The sequence below is a fragment of the Rhinatrema bivittatum genome, chromosome 9 (assembly GCF_901001135.1).
Source record: "Rhinatrema bivittatum chromosome 9, aRhiBiv1.1, whole genome shotgun sequence".
NCBI classification, from domain to species: Eukaryota; Metazoa; Chordata; class Amphibia; order Gymnophiona; family Rhinatrematidae; genus Rhinatrema; species Rhinatrema bivittatum.
Genome location: NC_042623.1, coordinates 243,007,339 through 243,028,370, shown reverse-complemented (window position 1 = coordinate 243,028,370; position 21,032 = coordinate 243,007,339). Strand labels below are relative to the sequence as shown.

General features: G+C 41.3%; 1 protein-coding gene across 2 annotated transcripts in view; it reads left to right on the top strand.

The window, feature by feature from the left end:
- The window catches only part of KCNMB2 (potassium calcium-activated channel subfamily M regulatory beta subunit 2), a 177,342-nt gene that overhangs the window by 5,627 nt on the left and 150,683 nt on the right, over positions 1–21,032 (top strand). Inside the window, exon 1 of one of the 2 annotated variants that reach the window (XM_029616728.1) lies at positions 12,681–12,811. The exons of the other annotated variant lie outside the window; for it this stretch is intronic. Within the exon in view, the coding sequence (XP_029472588.1) occupies positions 12,792–12,811 (20 nt within the window). The 5' untranslated portion in view covers positions 12,681–12,791. Of the gene's footprint in view, positions 1–12,680; positions 12,812–21,032 lie in introns of those variants that run through there. 2 annotated transcript variants of the gene reach the window in all.

The window sequence follows — 21,032 nt, the reverse complement described above, 5'->3', positions numbered from 1 at the left end:
GCTAGAAGCTAGAACGCGAGTTAAAACCTGTGCTAAGATCAGCGCACCTTTTTTGCAGTTGATCTGTTTGTGTTGTATCTGAAGTTTTTGTTGACATCTTTGTCACTGCTGCTATAGGTCTTCTAGTACTTACACTGATGTGATTTTTATTAAATGTTTGGTACCTTTTTGGAAGGGTAGGTGGTCTATAGATTGAATAAATACATGAATTATGCCAGATTTTCAAATTTACCACGCAGTTTTACTTTGAAAATTCAGCATTGATAGTGTGGACCAAAACTACCTGACTCAGAAATGGTGTCTAAAAGTTGCACCACATTAGAAACCGCAATCATGAAACAATTCAATACCATGGTTTTAGTTTTATTCAGAGTATGCCTTCTTCCTTCCATCCATCCATCTTAGAATCATTTCATGAGTGGCTACTATACATATTATCACAAATGTGCAAGATTTTACGTTGTGTTGTTTAATAAGGGCATGTAGTCCTTTTTAAACGAAATGAAAAATGAGACAAAACACTTGCATTTTGTTTCATTTAAAAATGGAATGACAAGAAAAACGCATGAAATTTGGTTTGTTTGTTTTTTTTGTTTGTTTTCACTGACTTTTTGACATGGTCCTGTGTTCGGACTGCAATCCATGAGCAGAATTTTGTGATCCAGAAACTGATCTGGTGGGGGTGAAAAAAATCTTCAAAATTCCATTAAGGTATCACAACTAAATAAAAAGTCCATGTGGGATCAGACTAATTTTAGTAATGTACTAGATGACTATAGACAAAGCCCAATCAGCCCATCCAGCTTGCCCAGTTATTCTGTTCCTCACTGTTAAGAAGACATCCCAGCTGTGGTGTCATTAGCTCAAGCTGCCTCTTCTCAGGTCGTAATCCCTAAAAATGACTTTTTACAGAAGTTTCTAACCTACTTATTCCATATGGATAATTTCTGAAATGTCATTAGTGTAAAATCCCAGATTTTGTTCTATAGGTCATATCTGGTTCTTTAGAACAACTCTATCTCAGCTGGTTGGTTAGGAGCTTCTGTTCTGAAACAGAAGATTAAATTGCTATTAAACCAAAACCCAAATTATGAATTCATAATTAGTGCTACCATTATATTTCTAAATGCAAAGGGCAGTTAATTCTATGAATTAATAAACCAAAGGAAGTTTATTCATACGAAAATAAGATCATTCACTGCTCTCCCCATCCCTCCCCTGTGCGTCCGTTGGCTTTCAACTCTCAGACTAAAGGTTTTACATCCTGCGCTCCTACCAGCAAATAACCAGGAGGAGAAGTTTTGGATTCCTCCGCATGGCTCTTGTTGCTAAGGAAACCACTTTTTGGCCAGGGGTTCAGTGCGTCCGGGACACTTGGACAATGACTCGTCGAACACCGTGGAGTTTAGCAAGAAAGAGGCAAAGATGGCAGGGGTTCAATCAAACAGATCAAATGAGGAAGACCACCAAATCCCAGCACGTTCTATGTAAATCAAAGCAGCAGGCACACCTGAACCAGACTTCTCATGCCAGGCGGAACCATTCCCCTGCAAGCTTGGCTGAAAAGCCCGGCGTGCTTTACATTTCTAAATTCAGAATAAGAAATCCAAGAAATGGACGAGATTTATATTTTTCAGATTTCTTCTTCTCCCTAGCTTGATATCTCACCCTTTCTTTCCCCCTGTACCTCTCTTCCCAGTCAGGTAGCCGCAAGATGGGAGGCAAAGCAAGGTCAAGGTATAAACTTACAGAGACATTGAAGCACATCCAAGATAAATCAGTGCTCAATTAGTTTACTGAGAATTTACAGACAAGACATGTAAAGTGCTGCTTACCAGAAGGAGTATTCTGCTGCTACAGGAGTCCATGTGCAAAGATTTTGGAGTTCCCCTCTGACCTTTCTTGTATCAATGAAGCCGTTCTCTTGGATGACAAACGGAATTTTGATCCTGCCATAAAGGGAACGACAGCCAGCCCATCATTTTAACATTTGTCAGTACATCACTCCAGTGTAACCAAATAAAAGGGAGCACTTCCAGGCCCTCCCCTCTTGATGCAGGGCACCAAACCCCCCCACACCACCACCACCACCAGCTCTGTCTTCAGTCAGACCGCCAGTGCTGTGAACCTGTCAGATCAAGAATGCATTCCTTCCAGTAGGGATTCATTCTCACCCTTGGGTCTCTAAAATTCCATTATTTATGCTTGCTTAAATAATAATAAAGCAGCACAATGGTGAGGGTGTGATGGTTCATCCTTTATTGAGAGCAGATGAACTTCTCTGTTTAATCAAAGCAGATTTCAGTACTGGACATAAAGCGTGCTACATAGCTGCAACGCCTGCTGTATCATGTCCTGTGAATCAGAAGTACTGCTCCGTGCATTATCCCACACTGAACAAAGAGTTCTGGTGCTTTGACAAAGTGTCACATCATGTTATCTCTACAGTGATACTCGCTGATGCCTTTTCAATATTTATTTGTTCTTTTTGGGAAGGCTGTAAAGTTGGGATCTGCAGAGAGAGTGATAATAGTCATTCGGATTTATATTGCTTCCAGGCATCCTACAGAGTCCCAATACACTTTTCAATTTAACACACAAAGTAGAAATGCAGCCACCTCCGATATGAATGGACTTCCAGAACACTGGCAGCTCAGACTGCATGGAAGCATCCATTGAGGAGAAAGGGATAAATATTATTACTAGGGATCTGTACACTGAAAAATCTAAATTTTTCAGGGGTTGGGGTATTTTTTGGGTGTCATTTAAAATTTTGTGTAGTTTTAGTTTGTTTTCCATTTTAGGGCACACTATTTACAAACAGGGGTGCACTAAAAGCAGAAAATGAAACAAAACATTTAGTCAGTCATTTTTCTCATTTCGCTTTGGTTGACGTTTTCATGTTCAAAGAAAAAGCACATCTCTAGTAACCATTACAGTTACCCAACTTCAGTTGGTTAAACTGAGGCACAGGAAGATCAAACCATTAATTCAAGGTCACACAGAGTATTGCCATAGAAGGAATTTGAAGTTCTATTCATAAAATCTCCTCACTCGGCTCAAAACCTTCGTCAGTATATCACGTCACTTCCCATCCCCTCTAAACTTGGATACGAGTGGAGAATGACCTTTCTTGGGGAATAATGGAGAACGATCTGTGCTAAAAAAAAACACTAATCAGACTAAACAGTTTTAGCAAAGAAATATCTTTAGTACAGCTGGGGGCCAATGTACTAGAGTGCATTAACATCAGCCATTAATGCATGCTAACTTGCTTATGTTACTGGCCCATGTTAATAACATGCAAATGAGTTTTGTGTTAATTTCCAAGCATTAAAATTAGCATGTTAATGTGGCCATTATCACAAAAACTCAACTACATCTCCCCAAGGTATAGTTACGATTTTGCAATGAGCGGGTCTGTGTTAAGTTTTGTGCATTTTAACATGTATTATTTCTATGCCCTAATAGGTAATGAGCCTTTTTGGCATAGGTTTGCATCCCATTACTTTATTAGCATAGGATTTTGCATTACAATTCTAGCAAGCTACATTGGCCCTGGCTTCTAGATTTTATCAGACATCTCTTGCCTTCCCTGTTATGATGCTTTATCTACCTGTATCTCATACTGACGCCAGCCACAAAGAGGCAAACAGAAGCTTTATAAGAATCTAACAGGCAAATAATCCATTTTTTTCAGCACAAGCAGCTAAGAGTTAGACAGTTTCAGTATCTATATAAGTGGCACTTGCCAGTTTAATACAGAGAATTCTGTGGTAGTCTGTTACACATTAGGGTAAATTCCTTTCAACGGCAGCTATTGCTTCACAAAGCACAAGTATTTCTGGTATGGTTATAGAACTGTATATTATGGCAATCCAGTCATGGAAATTCTCTACACTTTGCAATTAATGTGTGTTACTTTTATTTTCTGAATGGAAATGGATGGGTGGAGCATTTTATTTCTTTGGAATGGGGGGGGGGGGTTGGATTATTGGTCTGGCAGATTTCTCTAGCTGTTTTGGGCTTTGAGTTCAATTGGAGCCAGCCCATGCTGTAGCCATGAGATCATGGACCTTTATTTATTTATTTTTTTTTATTTATTTATTTAATTTTATATACCGGCAACCGTTTGCACATCGTGCCGGTTTACAGATAACTTACAAGGATATATAGGCAAAGCCTTTACAAGAAACAGTGTATAACATAAGCTCAAAAACGGAGCAAATAACTAGATAACTTGTGGAAGGAGGGGGTGGGGTGATCGAGACAGAGGAGGGGGCAGGGGAGGGTGAAAACTGGTACATAAGGAAAAAATATGTACAGGGGTCGAGTGATTATTGACATATACATATGTTATATACAAAATTGTATAAGCACGTAGAGGCTCAGTACTTGAGGTGAGGAAGTGTGTACAGTTGCGTTAAGTGACAAATATTATGTGCTGGAGGTTAGGTGTGGGGTTTGTATTTCCTTAGAGGGTGTGGGTGTAGGTCCTGAAGAGGGGGTGTTAGTACGAGAGGGTGGTAGGGTTAGGGTGTTAGTAGGTGATGATGATGATTGGGGGTATGCTTGGAGGAAGAGCCAGGTTTTGAGTTTCTTTTTGAAGGTGGGTGTGGAGGTTTCAGAGCGTAAGTCAAGAGGCATGGAGTTCCAAAGGGAAGGGCCTGCGAGGGAAAGGGCCCTATTGGTGGTGGAGATGAGTCTAGTGGATTTTATGGAAGGAGGAATGAGGGTTCCACGGAGAGAGGAGCGGGTGGGTCTTGTGGAGATACGAGGTAGAAAAGGTGGGTTTAGCCAGTTGTAGTGTTCGTTGATTATGCTTTTGTGGATGAGGGTAAGGGTCTTGTATAAAATTCGTGAGTGGATAGGAAGCCAGTGGAGATTAAAGAGGGTGGGGGTGATGTGGTCTTTCTTTTTGGCATTAGTGAGGATGCGTGCAGTAGCGTTTTGAAGGAGTTGTAGAGGTTTGATGTAGGTAGCAGGGAGTCCCAGTAGGAGTGCGTTATAGTAATCAATTTTTGAAAAGATTATGGATTGGAGTACAGTACGGAAATCAGAGAAGTAGAGGAGGGGTTTGAGTTTTTTGAGGGTTTGTAGTTTGAAGTAGCAGCTGCTAAGGATAGATTTGATATATGGTTTGAAAGTTAGTTGGTTGTCAAGTATGACACCTAGGTTTTTTGTGTCAGAGAGAAAGTTAGAGGGTTGGAGGGTGGGGGGGGGGGAGGGTGTGGGTGCATGTCTAGAGGAGATGAGGAGGAGTTCAGTTTTTTGCGGGTTAAGAGCTAGGTGCATGTCAGTGAGGAGTTGGTTTATGGAAGTGAGAATGGTGTTCCATTTTTGGAGAGCAGTGAGAACAGAATTTGTGAAAGGAATGAGGATTTGCACATCATCTGCGTAGATGAAGTGTGTAATCCCAAAGTTGGAGAGGAGGTTTGTAAGGGGGAGCATGTAAATGTTAAACAAGGTGGAAGAGAGGGGAGGATCCTTGGGGGGACGCCACAGTCGAGATTAATAGGGGGGACGTGAAATTGTCGGTGAGGATTTTATTCATGACTACCTAGGGTCCTTCTTCCATTGCTTCCAAATTTCCCCAATTCCCCCCCCCCCCCCCCCCCCCCCCCAGCCAGTCATCAGACCACAGCTCTGTCTAAATCCCAGCACATTTGCTCCCTGAATCTGACCAGTAGGTGTCACTTTGAGCAATGGCTGGGTCTCTCTCCCACCCCCATAGGCTTTAAATTAAGGACACAGTATGTTGATGCATTTCTGTGTAAAATCAAATATATATATATATATTTATATTTTATATATATATATATATATATATATTTGATTTTACACAGAAATAGAGAATATGATGGTAGATAAAGACCTCAAAGTCCATTTAGTCTGCCCAATCCATTCCTGCTGCAGAGCCATAGATCCCACATGATCTTTGGCTTTTCTCTCGCTTCTTCATAACCAGAAATTCTCTGTGCTTTTCCCATGATTTCTTGAATTCTGTCATTGATTTCTGTTTCTACCTCTTCCACCAAGAAGGCCATTCCATGCATCCACCACCCTTTCGGTGAGTAAATATTTCCTGATGTTGCTCCTCGTAAAATAAGATACCATTTCCTCTGAAAAAGATTGACTTCCTATGCATTAACACCTTTGAGGTATATGAATGTCTCTCTTCTCCTCTAGGTCCTTAACCCTCAATTCATAGGACTTCTGCTCTTAGCCCCTGAACCATTCTGATAATCTTTCTCTGGACCAGTAATGAGAGGTACTGAAAGTGACTCCTTTGAGGCCTAACACCTTCTCACTCTTAAATGAGCCAGTAAACATCATTAGTCAGCAGCGGCTGGCTCGCTCTCTCACTCGGGGGCTGTTCATGTGCTCCTGCTGCAACATCTCAACATCACTAGCCCTCATTTGCTCAATGAATAGAAGCCAAGTGCAGGTCTCCAGTAAGGCTGAGCATTGCAAAACCCCTTAATATTTGTAACAGATTTCCTTTTATTATTTCATAGTGCTATTATGTAACAAATGAAAATAAATGTTATCCAGGCCATGCACATATGTTATTCATGTCTGTTTGTAAAATAAAAGGAACCATTTCTAGGGGCCTCTCTCAACATAGAGCACCAGGACCATCAAAAAAAGAGAGACCCCACCAGACAGGGAGAGAAGGGGGGAGGGGGTGCCATGCCATCACTAACTTGAGCAAGTGGTTCCATGAAGCTGCTCCTGTGCATCCACATCAGAGGGAAGGACTCCCCACCCTGACTGTCAGCAGGCCACATTATCATCTGAGGGGGAACTTTCACCACCGATGGTGCCATTTAGGCCTGCCATGGCTCTGCAGAGCACTGATGTGCCACATCCATCATAACACCCTAACAGCATACCTGACTATTTTATATGGACCAGGAAGAGGTTTAGTGCCTAGCGCAGGATTTCTTAACTCTTTTTTTTTTTTTTTAATTTTATTTAAAAGCTTTTCTATACTGCCTATACAGTATGCAGGTCTAAGCCAGTAACATACATAAACAAATCTGACATACAAAAAACAATCTTAAAAGGAAATAAAAGATTAAAACTAATGAAAACTGGATAAAATTAGAACACACACACAACAGTACAACATAAACTGAAGAGCAGGACAGAAAAGAAATGGCCATCATGCCTGATGTTCGGTGAAAACAAGAGAGCATAAATAGGTTTTTACGGCCTTTTTAAAGTCTTGTGTTTGTGAGAAGTCGTCCAATGGGATTTGGTAATGATTTCCACAGTGTGGGGCTTGCCATGGAGAAGGCACGTTTAAGAGTTAAGTCTAGCCTGGCTGTTTTGATATTTGGTACCTGCAGATAGTTTTTATCAAGAGAGTGTTAAGTGACGCGGAGGTTGGTAAAGACGCAAGGAGGAACATAACCACATGGCTGATGTACTATGGATCAAATTGTGAATGGTGGATAGAATCTTATAATGAATACGTTGACATATAGGTAACCAGTGAAGATACTTTAAAACCGGGGTAATATGATCTTTTCAGCTTGTATTGGTTAGTAAATGGGCAGCAGCATTCTGGACTAGTTGAAGGGGACATAGTGTGGTGTCAGGGAGACTTAAATAGAGTGAGTTGCAATACTCTAAACCAGCCAGTATTAAAGCTTGTAACATGGAACGGAAGTCATTTGGGTATAACAGTGGTTTTAATTTTTTTTAACAGATGTATTGGCAATCATGGATAAATTGGAATCTAGAATAACATCTAGATTACATGCCTGTCTAGTAATTGGAATAGTGATGCTGTTAAATGTAAGTTCCGAAGGGGGAGCATGTAGTGAATTTGGAAAAGTTAATAAATATATCATTTCGGTTTTAGCAGAATTGAGAGTATGTTGATTATGTGACATCCACGTTTTTACTGATTTTAGACAGAGGTTGAGTAGTGAAAATGTGTTCTCCAAGAAGTATTATATAGCAAAATGAATTGAATATCATTTGCATATTTTTTAAATCTTATGTTGAGACCAGAGAGAAGATGTCAGAGAGGTAACAGATAAATGTTAATTAAGACAGCGGATAAAGCAGACCCTTGAGGGACACCCAAGTTGGTATAGTACCAGTTGTAATGATAGTGTCCAAGGTTAACTTGTTGTGGTCTGTGAGTTAAAAATGATTTAAGCCAATGGAGAACCGTACCATTGATACCAATATGTTGATGATTGGTACAGAGGATGTTCTGATCTAAAGTATCAAAAGCTGCTGAAATTTCGAGAAATATTAGAATGTAATCTACATTAGAGTCAAAACCTCAGATTATGGAATCAAAGGAGGAGAGTAGAAGTGATTCTGTACTATGTCCTTTACGGAAGCCGTGTTGGTCTGGGCGAAGTATATTATTTTCATTGATGTAGTCATTTAGTTGATGAAGTACTACCGATTCAATTATTTTAGCCAAAGTGGTTAAAGAGGTGATTGGACGGTAATTTGAAAGGTCATTGGGATCTTTTAGTTTCTTTTTGGGAATTGGAAGAATAAGTTTGTTTCAAGGTATCTGGGAAAGTACCAGAGGATAGATACAGGTTAACTAATTGTTTAAATGACAGAGAAATGGATTCTCTGATTTCTTTTGGTAATTGTCCAGGACATGGGTTATAAGGACTATTTGATATTTTCAGTTTAGTGAGAATATGAATTTTTGTAGAAGAGTCAATAGGCAAGAAATCACACCAAGAGCTGACTGCCAGGGGAAGATTACTTTTTGAAACTGGAAGATGATTGAGTTTCAAAGAGAGATTTATGATTTTATCTTTAAAGTATTCAGTGATATTATTGCAGAATGAGTCTGAAATGTGGTCAGTGGGTTCATTTTTTACAGTGGTTAGTGATTTTACAATATTAGTGGTCCTTAAGGGCAGTACACATGTGCAGTATGCACACTAACCTGGAGCTTGGACCACGTGTAGGCAAAGATATGATAAATATTTAGGGGTTGATTTTCGAACCAGCTCATGCGTCCATGTGTGTGCAGTTCCCAGTGTGCACATGTTGTAAAATACAATTTCTGCGCACACATGCACGATGGATTTTAATATCTGTATGCGCATGTGCGGGCGGGTGACCATTTGCACGTGTGTGTGTGTGGGAGGGGATTTTAGAAAAATATGTGCGACGACACGATCGGCACACTTCCAGTTCCCTCCCAGTCCACTCCAATTTACTAGAGAGCCATTTTAGCACATATTAGTTTGAAGAGCAGTATCCTCAGATTATAATCATATATCATAGCAAAGGAGATCCACATACTCAGCCCTTGAGGGCCAAAACCCACTCAGGCTTTCAGGATTTCCACAATGAATGCCCTGATTGGCCAAGAGAACACATATTAAGAATGCCGTTCCAACTGGCAGTGAACAGAGCTGTTCCTGGGCCAGGGTTGAGGAGTGGCTTGTACTTAAACATATCTTTTTTGGATACTGCACTTCAAACTAATATGTGCTAAAATGGCTCTCTAGTAAATTGGAGTGGACTGAGAGGGAACTTCGCTATACCCCTACCTAACCTTCCTACCTTTTCCTCTCTGACCCCTAGCCCCTCCTACCTACCCTAGAATGTTTTGTTTTTTTAACTTACCCGCTCCTCCAAGCTGGTGTAAGTTATGCATACTGGCTTCCCCGGGACAGGGAATCCCGCAAAAAGGGGGGCGGGGGGGGCAGGCCTGCGGCCGGCTGCAGTCTTTCATGCGAATAGCGCCACCGTAAAAGGTGGCGCTATTCGCCGTGCTACTGCCGGCAAGAACGTTCCTAACATTATCGCCGGCAGCAGTGCCACGGCTAACTCCTCCCCCTCCCTGCCCCGACTCCTCCCCTCCCCACCCCCGACTCCTCCCCTCCAGCTAATTAACATCCTGTCGCACGCGAAAAGGCCCTAACACATGCGATAAACCTTTAGTAAATAACCACCTTAGTGAGTTGTTTTGAGGATCTTGCATTCTATCATTTGATTTATTCTTCCAGGTTCTATTAACATTTTTTTCCTTGTTTTTGTGGTTCTGCATATTCTGATGTCTCTAAGTTAAATTATATGCGTTCCTGAACAGCCATGTTTTGAATTCATTTTTTAATCTCTTTCTGTCTGGTAAAATGTGCAATACCTCAGGCAGAGAATTCCAGAGCTTTGGACCCACTATGGAAAACGCTCTCTTATTTATGTCCGATGTGTGCACTGTATTGTGGGAATAGACAATATTCCTTTGTTTTGAGATCTTAGTGTTCGTTGAGGATTGTAAGGTTGTAGTGTCACTCCTAATAAGCCAGTGTTATTGTCGTGAATGATGTTGAATATTATTGTTAATACTTTATAGTGGATTCTGGATTGTACTGGCAGCCAATGCAGTGATATCAGTATTGGTGTGATGTGATCATATTTCCCAGATCCTAGTAATAATCTTGCTGCAGCATTTTGCAATAGTTGTAGTAGTTTAAGTGACTTGCTGGAAGACCAAGTAGTAGGAGTTGCAGTATTCAAGGTTTGAGAAGATTAGAGTTTGCAGTACAGTACGGAAGTGTGCAGGAGTTAATAATGGTTTCAAGCAATAGTAAAATAAGCAACTTGGTTTTGTTGGGAAACCGGGCCGCAGACAGCCTCGACCAGGCTCCCCTTCCCTTAACCACAATGCCGGGAGCTCGCCGGCGACTTCTCTTCCACATGCTGGGCCGCAGTGGGGCCTTCCTATGGCGTTCTCCCCACGAGGGAGACACCGTCAAGTTCTGCTACTGACTGCCCCTCTAGGTGTGTGCGCGCGCGCCGAAGACTGGAATTTAAAGGGGCAGTGGGGCGAAACCTCGGCCCAGCCCCCAACATGATGTCACCAGCACAGGCCTATAAATAGACCCATTCTAACTCTTACCCTTAGTGTGCTAGTTGCTGTTCGTGTTCCTGATCCTGCTTGTTCCTGCCATCATGTTCCTGATCCTGCTTGTTCCTGCCATCGTGTTCCTGGTCCTGCTTGTTCCTGCCATCTTGTTCCTGATCCTGGACCTGTTTGTTCCTGCCTCGGTGTTCCTGTTCCTGCTCCGCTCTGGTCCTCCGTCTTCCTGCTCCTGCTTCCTCCTCGGCTTGTCTTCCTGGTTCCTGACTTCAGCTTGGCTTCTGGTATCTCTCGTCTGCTGCCCGTCCTGATCCTTGGCTTGCCTCTGGTTTCTGCTGGTCTGCCGCCTGCCCCGACTGCTGGTTCGCATCCTCGTCTTGCACTGCTGCCGCCCGCCACGACCACTAGACTACTCCCGGTTCTGCTTCACTTCCGCCTGCCTTGACCCGGATCTCTCTTTGTTCCCTGCTTCGCCAGAAGGCCGCACCTAAGTCCAAGCAGCCCGGGTCCCCAAGGGCTCCACCCGGGGGGGACCTCGGGCTTCCAGTGGTGAAGCTCCAGTTGGTCTCCTGGTCTTGGTCCGCCTCCCGGCTACAGACTCCGCTGTGGGCCTTCCCCCAGCGGCTCCTCAACGTCTCTTAGCCGGTCCAAGGGTCCACAACATAACAGGTGTAACCTGTCTTGATTAATTTACTGATGTGCAATTTCATTGTGAGGTTCTCCTCTATACTTAAATCCCGTACTTGATTTGAGGGATTAATTTGAAAATTACCCAGGTCTAGGATAATTGGTTTAACTGTTGAAGAGTTTCTACTCCGCCAGATGATTTCTGTCTTTTTAGGATTTAATGTCACTTTAAGTTGCGATAGTTCTTGTATTGCTTTCATATATAGAGAGAGTATCAAAGCTGTATTTTCAAAAGATCTAGAGAATGGCATGTAAAATTGTAAGTCGTCAGCATATCAAAAGAAAATTATTCCTAGATTCATTAGTAATTTACACAGTAGGAGCATGTAGATGCTGAATAGTGTTGCTGAAAAGGCTGAGCCTTGAGGGACACCTGTTTCACACTGGAAGGAGTCAGATGTGTAGTTGCCCAGTTTGACTTGGAATGTTCTGTTAGATAGAAATGAAGCAAACCACCTGTGAACCATGCCATTAATCCCTATGTTTCTCATCTAATGGCATAGCAGGTTTTGGTCTACAGTGTCAAAGGCGGCTGTTAAGTCAATTAGCACAAGGCAATATGATTCATCTGTTTCAATTCCCTCTTAAAACTGAATCTGTTAATGAGAGAAGTAATGTCTCAGATGAGTGATGTTTCCTGAGTCTCCAATGTATGCAAACATATCTCATGCAGATTCATTACAGATATTCTGAAAACCAGACTGGTTAGGTGTTCCTCCAGAACAAGGTTGGAAACCACTGATTTAGGGCACTCTCTTTACAATTCTTACAGTCAAAAATGACCCCAAAAGCACCAAGAGCACCAAGGATGCTTCTGTACTATTTTTGCCTTTTATAGAGCTTACTGAGCTTGTTCAATATGCCTTAAATCCATGTGACATATTTTTCTGCCAAGATTTTTTGTGAGTTTTCAAATTCATCAGCATGCTTTTGTCCAACGTTGAGCTATTTCTGGCATGCGTGTACTCTTTGCATTCCATTATCTTGGGAAGATAGAAGTGCATTTGGAATCATCGGCTGTAGAATATTTTTGCAAAGTGCTGGTGGAGCGCTCAGTTGGGGAGGCGTCTTTCGAAGTTCTGAAGCTATACCTTGCTTGTTAAGAAATGCTGCACAGATCAGGCTTCCGAGAGAAAGATAGGTCAAGTTATTCAAAAACATAAACTACAGTTGAAAATAGCTACTCGTTTTTTCTGCTGGGAGGTTGCTTTCTTTTTTCCCAAGTGGTGCTTTTCATGCAATGTGGAACGGTGCGCTGGGGTAAGCAATGCTGACCAATTATTGAATTGTGATCTCCTGAAATGGCATCTCTCTATCCATAGCTGCTGCATAGCACTTTACTAGAGAGAGCTGCGAGTACTGGATCAAAAGTGGGTTTCTAACCAATAAGATCTGCCTCATAGCTTGAAAACTTTCTGACCTTCCTGTGGTGGCCCTTTAGAAGGCTCTGCTGTTGCCTGAGAGGTGACAGCCAAGTCTTAAAAACACAACCTTTGGTGCTTTTGTGAGTCACTCTGAATTGTAATGTGCATGCTGTTCCTCTGAAAAATGGTTGTTAGGTGAACTTTGGCATTTATTTCTGATTCAGCTGCCTCAAAAACACAATTTCTTTATTTGAGGAGGACATGTTGGGATCTCTATAGTCTGCAAGGTTTTCATATATTCCAGGGACTAGAGTTTGTGCTTTTCTAGTATTGGATTCTTAGATTTCATTATGCGTTGTCTAATGATATATTTAGTATTCGGTTTTGCATCAGTTGTATGAATTATTCAGTCTTTTGTCTTTTCTTGTATTTGTGTGTGTGTGTGGGGGGGGGGGGGGGATTTATTGATATTTTCTTTGACTTTGCTGTTTATTATCCATTGTTTTAAGTGGCTCACAAAATACATGCATACTTGGTTCAGATTAATCCCCAAGTAATCCCCAATTTTCTGAAGATTTTAGGGTTGTTGGGTATGACAGCTTCCTATTACACCCAATATGTTCATCCTCTGTTCAGAAAACTACCAGCTGCTGATTATTACCCCAGATTCTAATATTTCAGGTTTTCATAGTGGACAAATCTGTTTTAGAAGAAAGGGTGAAATTTTTCCTTGTTAAAGCAAATCTATTTGTATGTGGTTGTTTTGGTTTTTTTTTTTCCGTGGTTCCTTTTTATGATTGAAACACATCTTTTATTGTTACCGTTTGACAAGGTTTCAGAATGTATTCAAACTTTACACTGACGAGCATTCAGACCCCGTATTAACACTTTGGAACCCATGAATTTTTATGACTAGACATCAATTGTTTTATAATTGTCTTTATTTGTATTATTTGTGACTGTTTTATTTGTACATCGCCTAGACTACTGATTTAGATGATTCATAAATCCTAATAAGGATAAAGATTCCTGTCATTCTGGCCAGATGATGTAGTGAAACAGCTAATGGTTGAACTGGTACTGTCACCATTTTTGAGAGTGTGCAGGTTCATACTTTGAATTGATATTCAGAAAGAAATATTGTATATCCCAAAGTCATGGCTTTTGCTCTTTCCTCTTTTAATATTTCACAGTAAAGGCAAACCAGTCCAGTGATAGACATTTTTTTTCTTTTGCACTTAGCATTCTCTCTCTCTCTGACTTTAATACGTTTATCTTTCCTTTGTCTGCATCTATTTTCTTTCATTTACAAAAGGTTTATAATTCTGCATAGAGAGGACAGGCAAAGGTGTACTACTAAGAGCATGCCCCGAACTCAGCTAGAAGCTGTACACAGAAAGTGGAGCAATGGCGTTTGCACTGTCTTTTCCAGCAATATTAGCATATCATTCCTTCATTTCTTTATGTAAAGAAGCTGAGAAAGTAGAAGATACATAGGAAGACAATGGAAATGGTGACAGAAATTGTGTAATCAACTGAAAAATTCCCAAGGGGTAGACACTGATAGCCCAGGGGAATAATCATTGCAGGTCTTTCTTTCTTTCTCAGTGAGGTATAAATGTGAACCCTGTCTTACTGGGCTATGTCAGAAGACTGTATGGCACATCAAGGGTCTAGCCACCCGAATTTAGGACGTACAAAATTTCTGGTGGAACGTTGTCATCTGCAGCAAATAAAAATAACCACATTGGATGTAAAAAAAAAAATTTTAAATCCACTTTTGTGATGATTCTTGCCCTATCCCTTGCTCAGAAATGCACAATAAATTTCTGAGGGCAATTTGGAGAATGCTGCTCAATAGCGAGCTAGCCAGCTGCCTTCGGATTAATTGCCTGCATGACATTGCTGGTTCGATTTAACCCTGCTATCCCTGTGAACAGGGATAGCTGCATAACTTAGCAAATCAGTGCTGAAATTTCCATGCTAACAGGTTGTTTCCCTTCCCTCCCACCCCAACATTGCACACCTCCCAAAATGCCCATTTTTGTTGAATGGCTAATTATAGCCACCTAGTTCAACTAGGCAGTTATAGTTAGCCACTCTTTGGGGGTAGAGTTTCACCCCGATAGATCTATCCAGTTAACTGGCTAGATCCAATTGAAAATTGACCTCTGTCAGCTTTGTTGCTAGATGCATAATCATAATTATCTTCCTGAAATACCATCAATATTAGGATCAGGGTGGAAGAGGCTCACAGGAAGGGCAAGCAGCCAAAACCACTTGCTTACATTTCTGCCACCAAACTGCCTTATATGAAAATAGCTAAAAGCATAGCCCAACTTCTTAGGAATCAATGGGGAAAATGAAGAAAGGAAAAATAGAATCTATGACATGTGGTTGAAAAAATATTTCTAAAATTGTTAGAGGCTGTTCTACAAAAGTAAGGAAAACTGACATAAATATACTTAGAAATACTGGCTCAACACTCAACAATTTGCATTGTGCTTATTCCCTTATAATCAGCATTGAATATTAGATGAATATTACTTCAAAATTATGTCTCTCCTTTCAATAACCCTGAAGACTCATTCTCCATTCTACATCTCCTAGGGTAGCATGGTTTGACATCTCTAAACTGCACAAAACAGAACACACTATCCTGTTTTCAAGAAACATGATAGTCCCGTGGGTGAATTTAACAGATCACTTCATTCAGGAAGAAAAGTAATATATAGCTTACAAAAATCTTAGTAAATTGAGAATAGAAATGCATTTACTACACAACTGTTTAATAGGGGCATCAGACAATGCAAGGAAGTAAAATATGCTATTTTCCAATTTTCAGAGGGTAATTTTATAAATGTATGCAGTGCAGTAAAACCTGTACAGACCTTTTATGTGCAGACTTTATCCCAAAGTTTCAAAGCAAACGCATCCAAATCAGTTTGAAAATCTGGGGGTGAAGTTCTCTAGTATGCTTACAAACTTGCCATATAAATTTATCCCCACCTACTGTGGGCATAACTTGTGCACATAGGGCCAGATTTTCATAGGATTTATGCGCGCCGGGCCTATTTTACAAAGGCCCGGCTATGCGCATCTAAGTCCTGGGGCTTTGAAAAAGGGACAGGGCTGAGCGGTCTGGGGGCGGGGTGGGGTCAGAGGCCTCTGGCACAGCAGCCTTTTGCCACTGTGTCAGAGGTTCGCATGCCGGCAGGTGGAGGCAGGCGCAAAGGTAAAACAAAGGCCGGGGGGTTTAGGATAGGGCTAGGGGGCAGAAGGGTTAGGGGAAGGGGCAGGGAGGTTAGGTTAGGGGGTTAGGAAGTTTCCTCTGAGGCTGCTCTGAAATCGGAGTGGCCTGGGAGGGAACGGGGGAAGGCCGCCGGTGTCGGCACGCACAAGATGCACTAGTGTGCACCCCTTTGCGTGCACCAGCCCCCGATTTTATAACATGTGCTTAAGATTCCAGCTCTTCTCCAACGTCACCTCCCAGGATGTCTCATTCCAAGTCACTTAGAGGTGTGCATGTAACTAGGTTACCTATGTATTTTTACATCCGCAGAGCCCCCAGCTATTTTATAACGGCCATTTACCATGTCTTATGTGCGTAAATGGCTTGGAAAATCAGGCTCTAAAAGTACAGTAGTATTAGCTCCAAATTGTGCACAGATGCACAATTTGGAGCTAATACTACTGTATACTACTGTATAAACCATTAAATAAATAAATAAATAAGATGCTAGTCAGGTCAAGTAACTGAAGTTTTAAGAGTTTGTAAAAATTGACTGTCAGCATCATAAGAACTGCTACAGTAAATTAAGCATATACCATATAAGCCATATCCACAAAAAATAACAATAATAATATAGCATAAATCAAATAAAACAGTATATAGGCAGCGGAATGGGGTGGACTACTGGGGCCATGGCCCTACCAAATTTTGCCCACATGGAATCAGCAACTAGAGCACTTGGGGATTAGGGGCAGAGGTTGGTTTATTTGTCCCCTCCTCAATGATAAAAGATATTCCGCTGCCCCTGAAATAGTATATATGCCCCCCCCCCCACACACACACACACTTTCTCAAAGTTATAGGAACTTTCAGATAAGTGGTGTGGTACCCAAGTACATTGGATGTTGATTCCATAATAAAATATTGTTTTTGCAAAGATTCACTAAGCCATGATATTTTATTGCGGGAGGGGCCCAATATCACAGGGTGGCGGTCCCATGATATTTTTCCCCTCCCCAATAAAATATTGCAGCAGTATCTCCGCGTTCTTTTATCTTACAAAAAAAAAAAAGACCACAAGACAAAAGAATGCGGCAGGAGCCTTGTCGACGTGTGATGGCAACTCCCAACTCATGGGGCCACCATTGCTTTAAATGACCATGTAGCCCAACATGATTTCCCCTGACAAATTTTTAAAAAGTCAATGGGGGGGGTCTTACCTCCACCCCCACCCTGGGCCACCTTTCGAGGTAGCCCCACAAAAAAAAAGTTGAAAAATAGAAAAAAACCACCCCACAGCGATGACCCACCCCACAGTGATGACCTGCCCAAACCCCTTCCCAATGGGTCCACCACCCCCAACAGATGCCCCCCAATCCCCCAGAAACAGTCCCATCCCCCTGACCCACCCTGTCTATATAAAGTCTAGGCTGGTGGGGCCCCCCGTCCCCCCAATCTCCCAAAAATTACCTGGTGGGCTAGTGTCCCCCACCCTGGACACCTGCCAACCTCTTAGCTTTAAAAAAAATCATTGGTGGCTAGTAGGAGGGTCCAGGGTACTCCCTATGTGGTAGGGGCAAATTCTGATCAGCGCCTTGCTGGGGGGGGGGGGGTCTAGTTAGATTTAAATCGTATCAGGGGGAGTCATGTTGAGCCCTTTAATTCTACTGCTGGAGCATAGGATCTCAGTGTTCCCACAGTAGAATAGCGTTTCTGACAAAGGTATAGATAAATAATGTGTCTGAAAAATGTCTAAGCTTTATTATTTTATTTACATAGGGTTAGGTATGCATGAGATGCTTTGCATGAATTTGAAACATTCATGCATGCAAATGTTATGCATAGCAGCTCATTGTAATAGGGCAGGTTTCAGGCCCAAACATTGTACAATATATAGTGTTTATTGTGTGATATATATGCTGTTTAATGTGCATTATATCCTTATCGCAGTTTGATAACTCTCACTATAAATTTGTACTCAAGGCAATGGAGGGTGAATTGACTTGCCCAAGGACACAAGGAGACACAGAATGATTTGAACCTTGGTTTCCCTCGTTTGCAGCCCACTGCTGTAACCACTAGACTATTCCTCCGCTGTCTTTGTGATTTATATTTGCTATAATATACTGTTTGCATCACAGTGGTTTTCATATCACTACCTAATAGTTACTGTATGAGACTTACACCAAAGAAATATGATTATGTTCAAGTTCCTGTCTTAGTCCATTCTACCTTAGCTATAAAATATTGTATGTTCTGTATCAACTCAACCTTACTGAGGGAGTATTGTTCCCTTCAGACAGATATACAAGTTTTCTACAAATTGTTTTCCTAGCCAAAATCAGTCCCTCCATTTCTACCTATTTTTCAAGTAGATTTCCCACTGTAATATGTCCAGTACCTATTTCAGATGTTCTGCAGATAAGAATATATTCTGGAAGCATATCGGCGTGAGCAAAGTCATTCCCTCTGGCAACCAAATATTCTCCTTTTATACTTCTACTATCCTGAACAACAGCTAACTGCAGTTTCTGTATAGTATAGGGCCAAGAAGACCACAAGTAACTGCATTTTCCAAATCTTCTGACATCCTTTCAACTATATAGTCAAAATGCAACAACCGGTGCTGTTTCCTTGTCACCAGTCCAGCTAGAGGCATTCTTTTTGATTCTTTACTTGACATTTTCAAATTACCTGGAGGTAATTGGGGGCCTGAAATGTTGGGGGCGTATGGAAGATGGCAAATTAATTGTTTGCTGTGCATGAGAAGCCCAACTTATGCGAGAGGTATTCCCTTTTGAAAAGCTAGTTTGACGTTGTAGAGTTCTGCATTGAAACCATCTTCTTTAATAGTCCAAGGAGCTGTCTTCCTCTTACATAATTGCGCCATCATGACATTTGTACATCTATGAATTCTCTCTTTCATCTCATAATAACTCAAAGCTTTCTTAATCAAAGTGGTGTTGGTAGCTTGTAGCACTTTTCTGTGTGCCTTCGTACAGCATGTAGGGGCTGAATCATTATGTCCATCTATCCATCTATCCAATGGCACAATGACGTCACATTGGACTGTTCAAGGACAAATTTGGAGAGACAGCCAACCATAAGTCTTGCATTTACCCTCAGGGAGGATATTCTTTTTAGTGACAATGGCTTTTATTGGGACAGAAATAACAGTGCGCCGGTTAAACATCGTAGATGAGATACAACAGGCTGCTTTTGTTTTATTTTACTTCTTTGTTCATAGCACAGCTGCTTTCTATTTTGGCATTTTCCAGAGATGCAATCTCCCTTAGATACAGGCAGATAGTGTGCCATTGAAGTATAATTTCAGCATTATTCCTTTCATAAGGTTACAGTGCTAGGATTTCATATTAGTGTCCAAATTATATTACTGCATTGAGATTTGTGAGTTTCGGTAAATGTCAGAAGGAGTTTAGATTAAAGAGCTGGCATGTTGCCTCTCCTCCTATCATCACTAACCAGCCCTAACTCTTGCCATGTGTCATTACAACCCCCCATTATATCACAAATGGCAATACAATATTTGCTTTTTAATTAACACTCATGTATTCTTTCTTCTTTTTGCTCTGTTTCACCCCTTTAAATATTACTTTGGCAACACATGTACAAATTTTGTCATGACAATGTTTCCTGAATCTAAATCTGAGCAAAGCGCCAGTAGGGGATGGAGAGAACAGAGAGAAAACACCGGTGATGCCTTTGTCTCTTTCAACCTCCTTTCCCCACTGTTGCTTTTCCCATGCCATGACAGTGGCAGGGGAGACACCAGCAGGTAAAAGCGCTGCTCTTTTGTGCTTCCTGACAGTGGAAAGTAGGATGGGAAGGGGGGGGGGGGGGGAACATGCTGAGACTGAACTCTGCTGCTAGTTGCAAGAGGTAGGGCAGTCACCCATATTCCCCTCGCCATTCTCCCCAGCCCCAGGATGGCCCTGCGTCTGAGTATTGGCAAATTTCTTAAAAAAAAAAAAAAAACTGCAAATAACAAACAATAAAATATATCATAAAAACGAAAAACAACAGGAACAATAGAAGTAAAAAAAAAAAAAAAAGACCCAAAACTACTCAATGGCATCAGAAAAAAAGAATGTCTTAACTGGTTTTCTAAAGTACAATCAACTGGTGGCTAAATGAGCCAAAAGAGGCAAATAGTTCCAGACATGAGGGGCAACACAATAAAAAGAACATTTCCTGGTACCAGTTGGACTTTTTCAATGGAGGGTCTTTTAAGAGAGCAAATCAGCTGTGTACATACGTGGCATCCTCGCCCCTGGAAAGCTTTGAACATCAGAAAGGCAATCATAAACCTTAAATAATATAACACAGGCAACCAATATAATTGTCAGGTTGAGGACCTCCCTGTAGTGCAGGAGTAAGTTAGTAGCTAGAGTATCACGAAGGAAGCCAGGCTTCAAATCCTGTGTCTGAAAGACAGAACATAAATGTATATACATACATACACACATACAAAGAATAGCAAATCACCTGGACCAGATGATATGCATCCTAGGATACTGAAGGAACTCAAAAATTAAATTTCTGATCTATTAGTTAAAAATTGTAACCTATCATTAAAATCATCCATTGTACCTGAAGACTGGAGGTCAATGTAACCACAATATTTAAGAAGGGCTCCAGGGGCGATCCGGGAAACTATAGACCAGTGAGCCTGATTTCAGTGCCGGGAAAAATAGTGGAAACTATTCTAAAGATCAAAATCGTAGAGTATATAGAAAGACATGGTTTAATGGAACACAGTCAACATGGATTTACCCAAGGGAAGTCTTGCCTAACAAATCTGATTCATTTTTTTGAAGGGGTTAATAAACATGTGGATAAAGGTGAACCGGTAGATGTAGTGTAT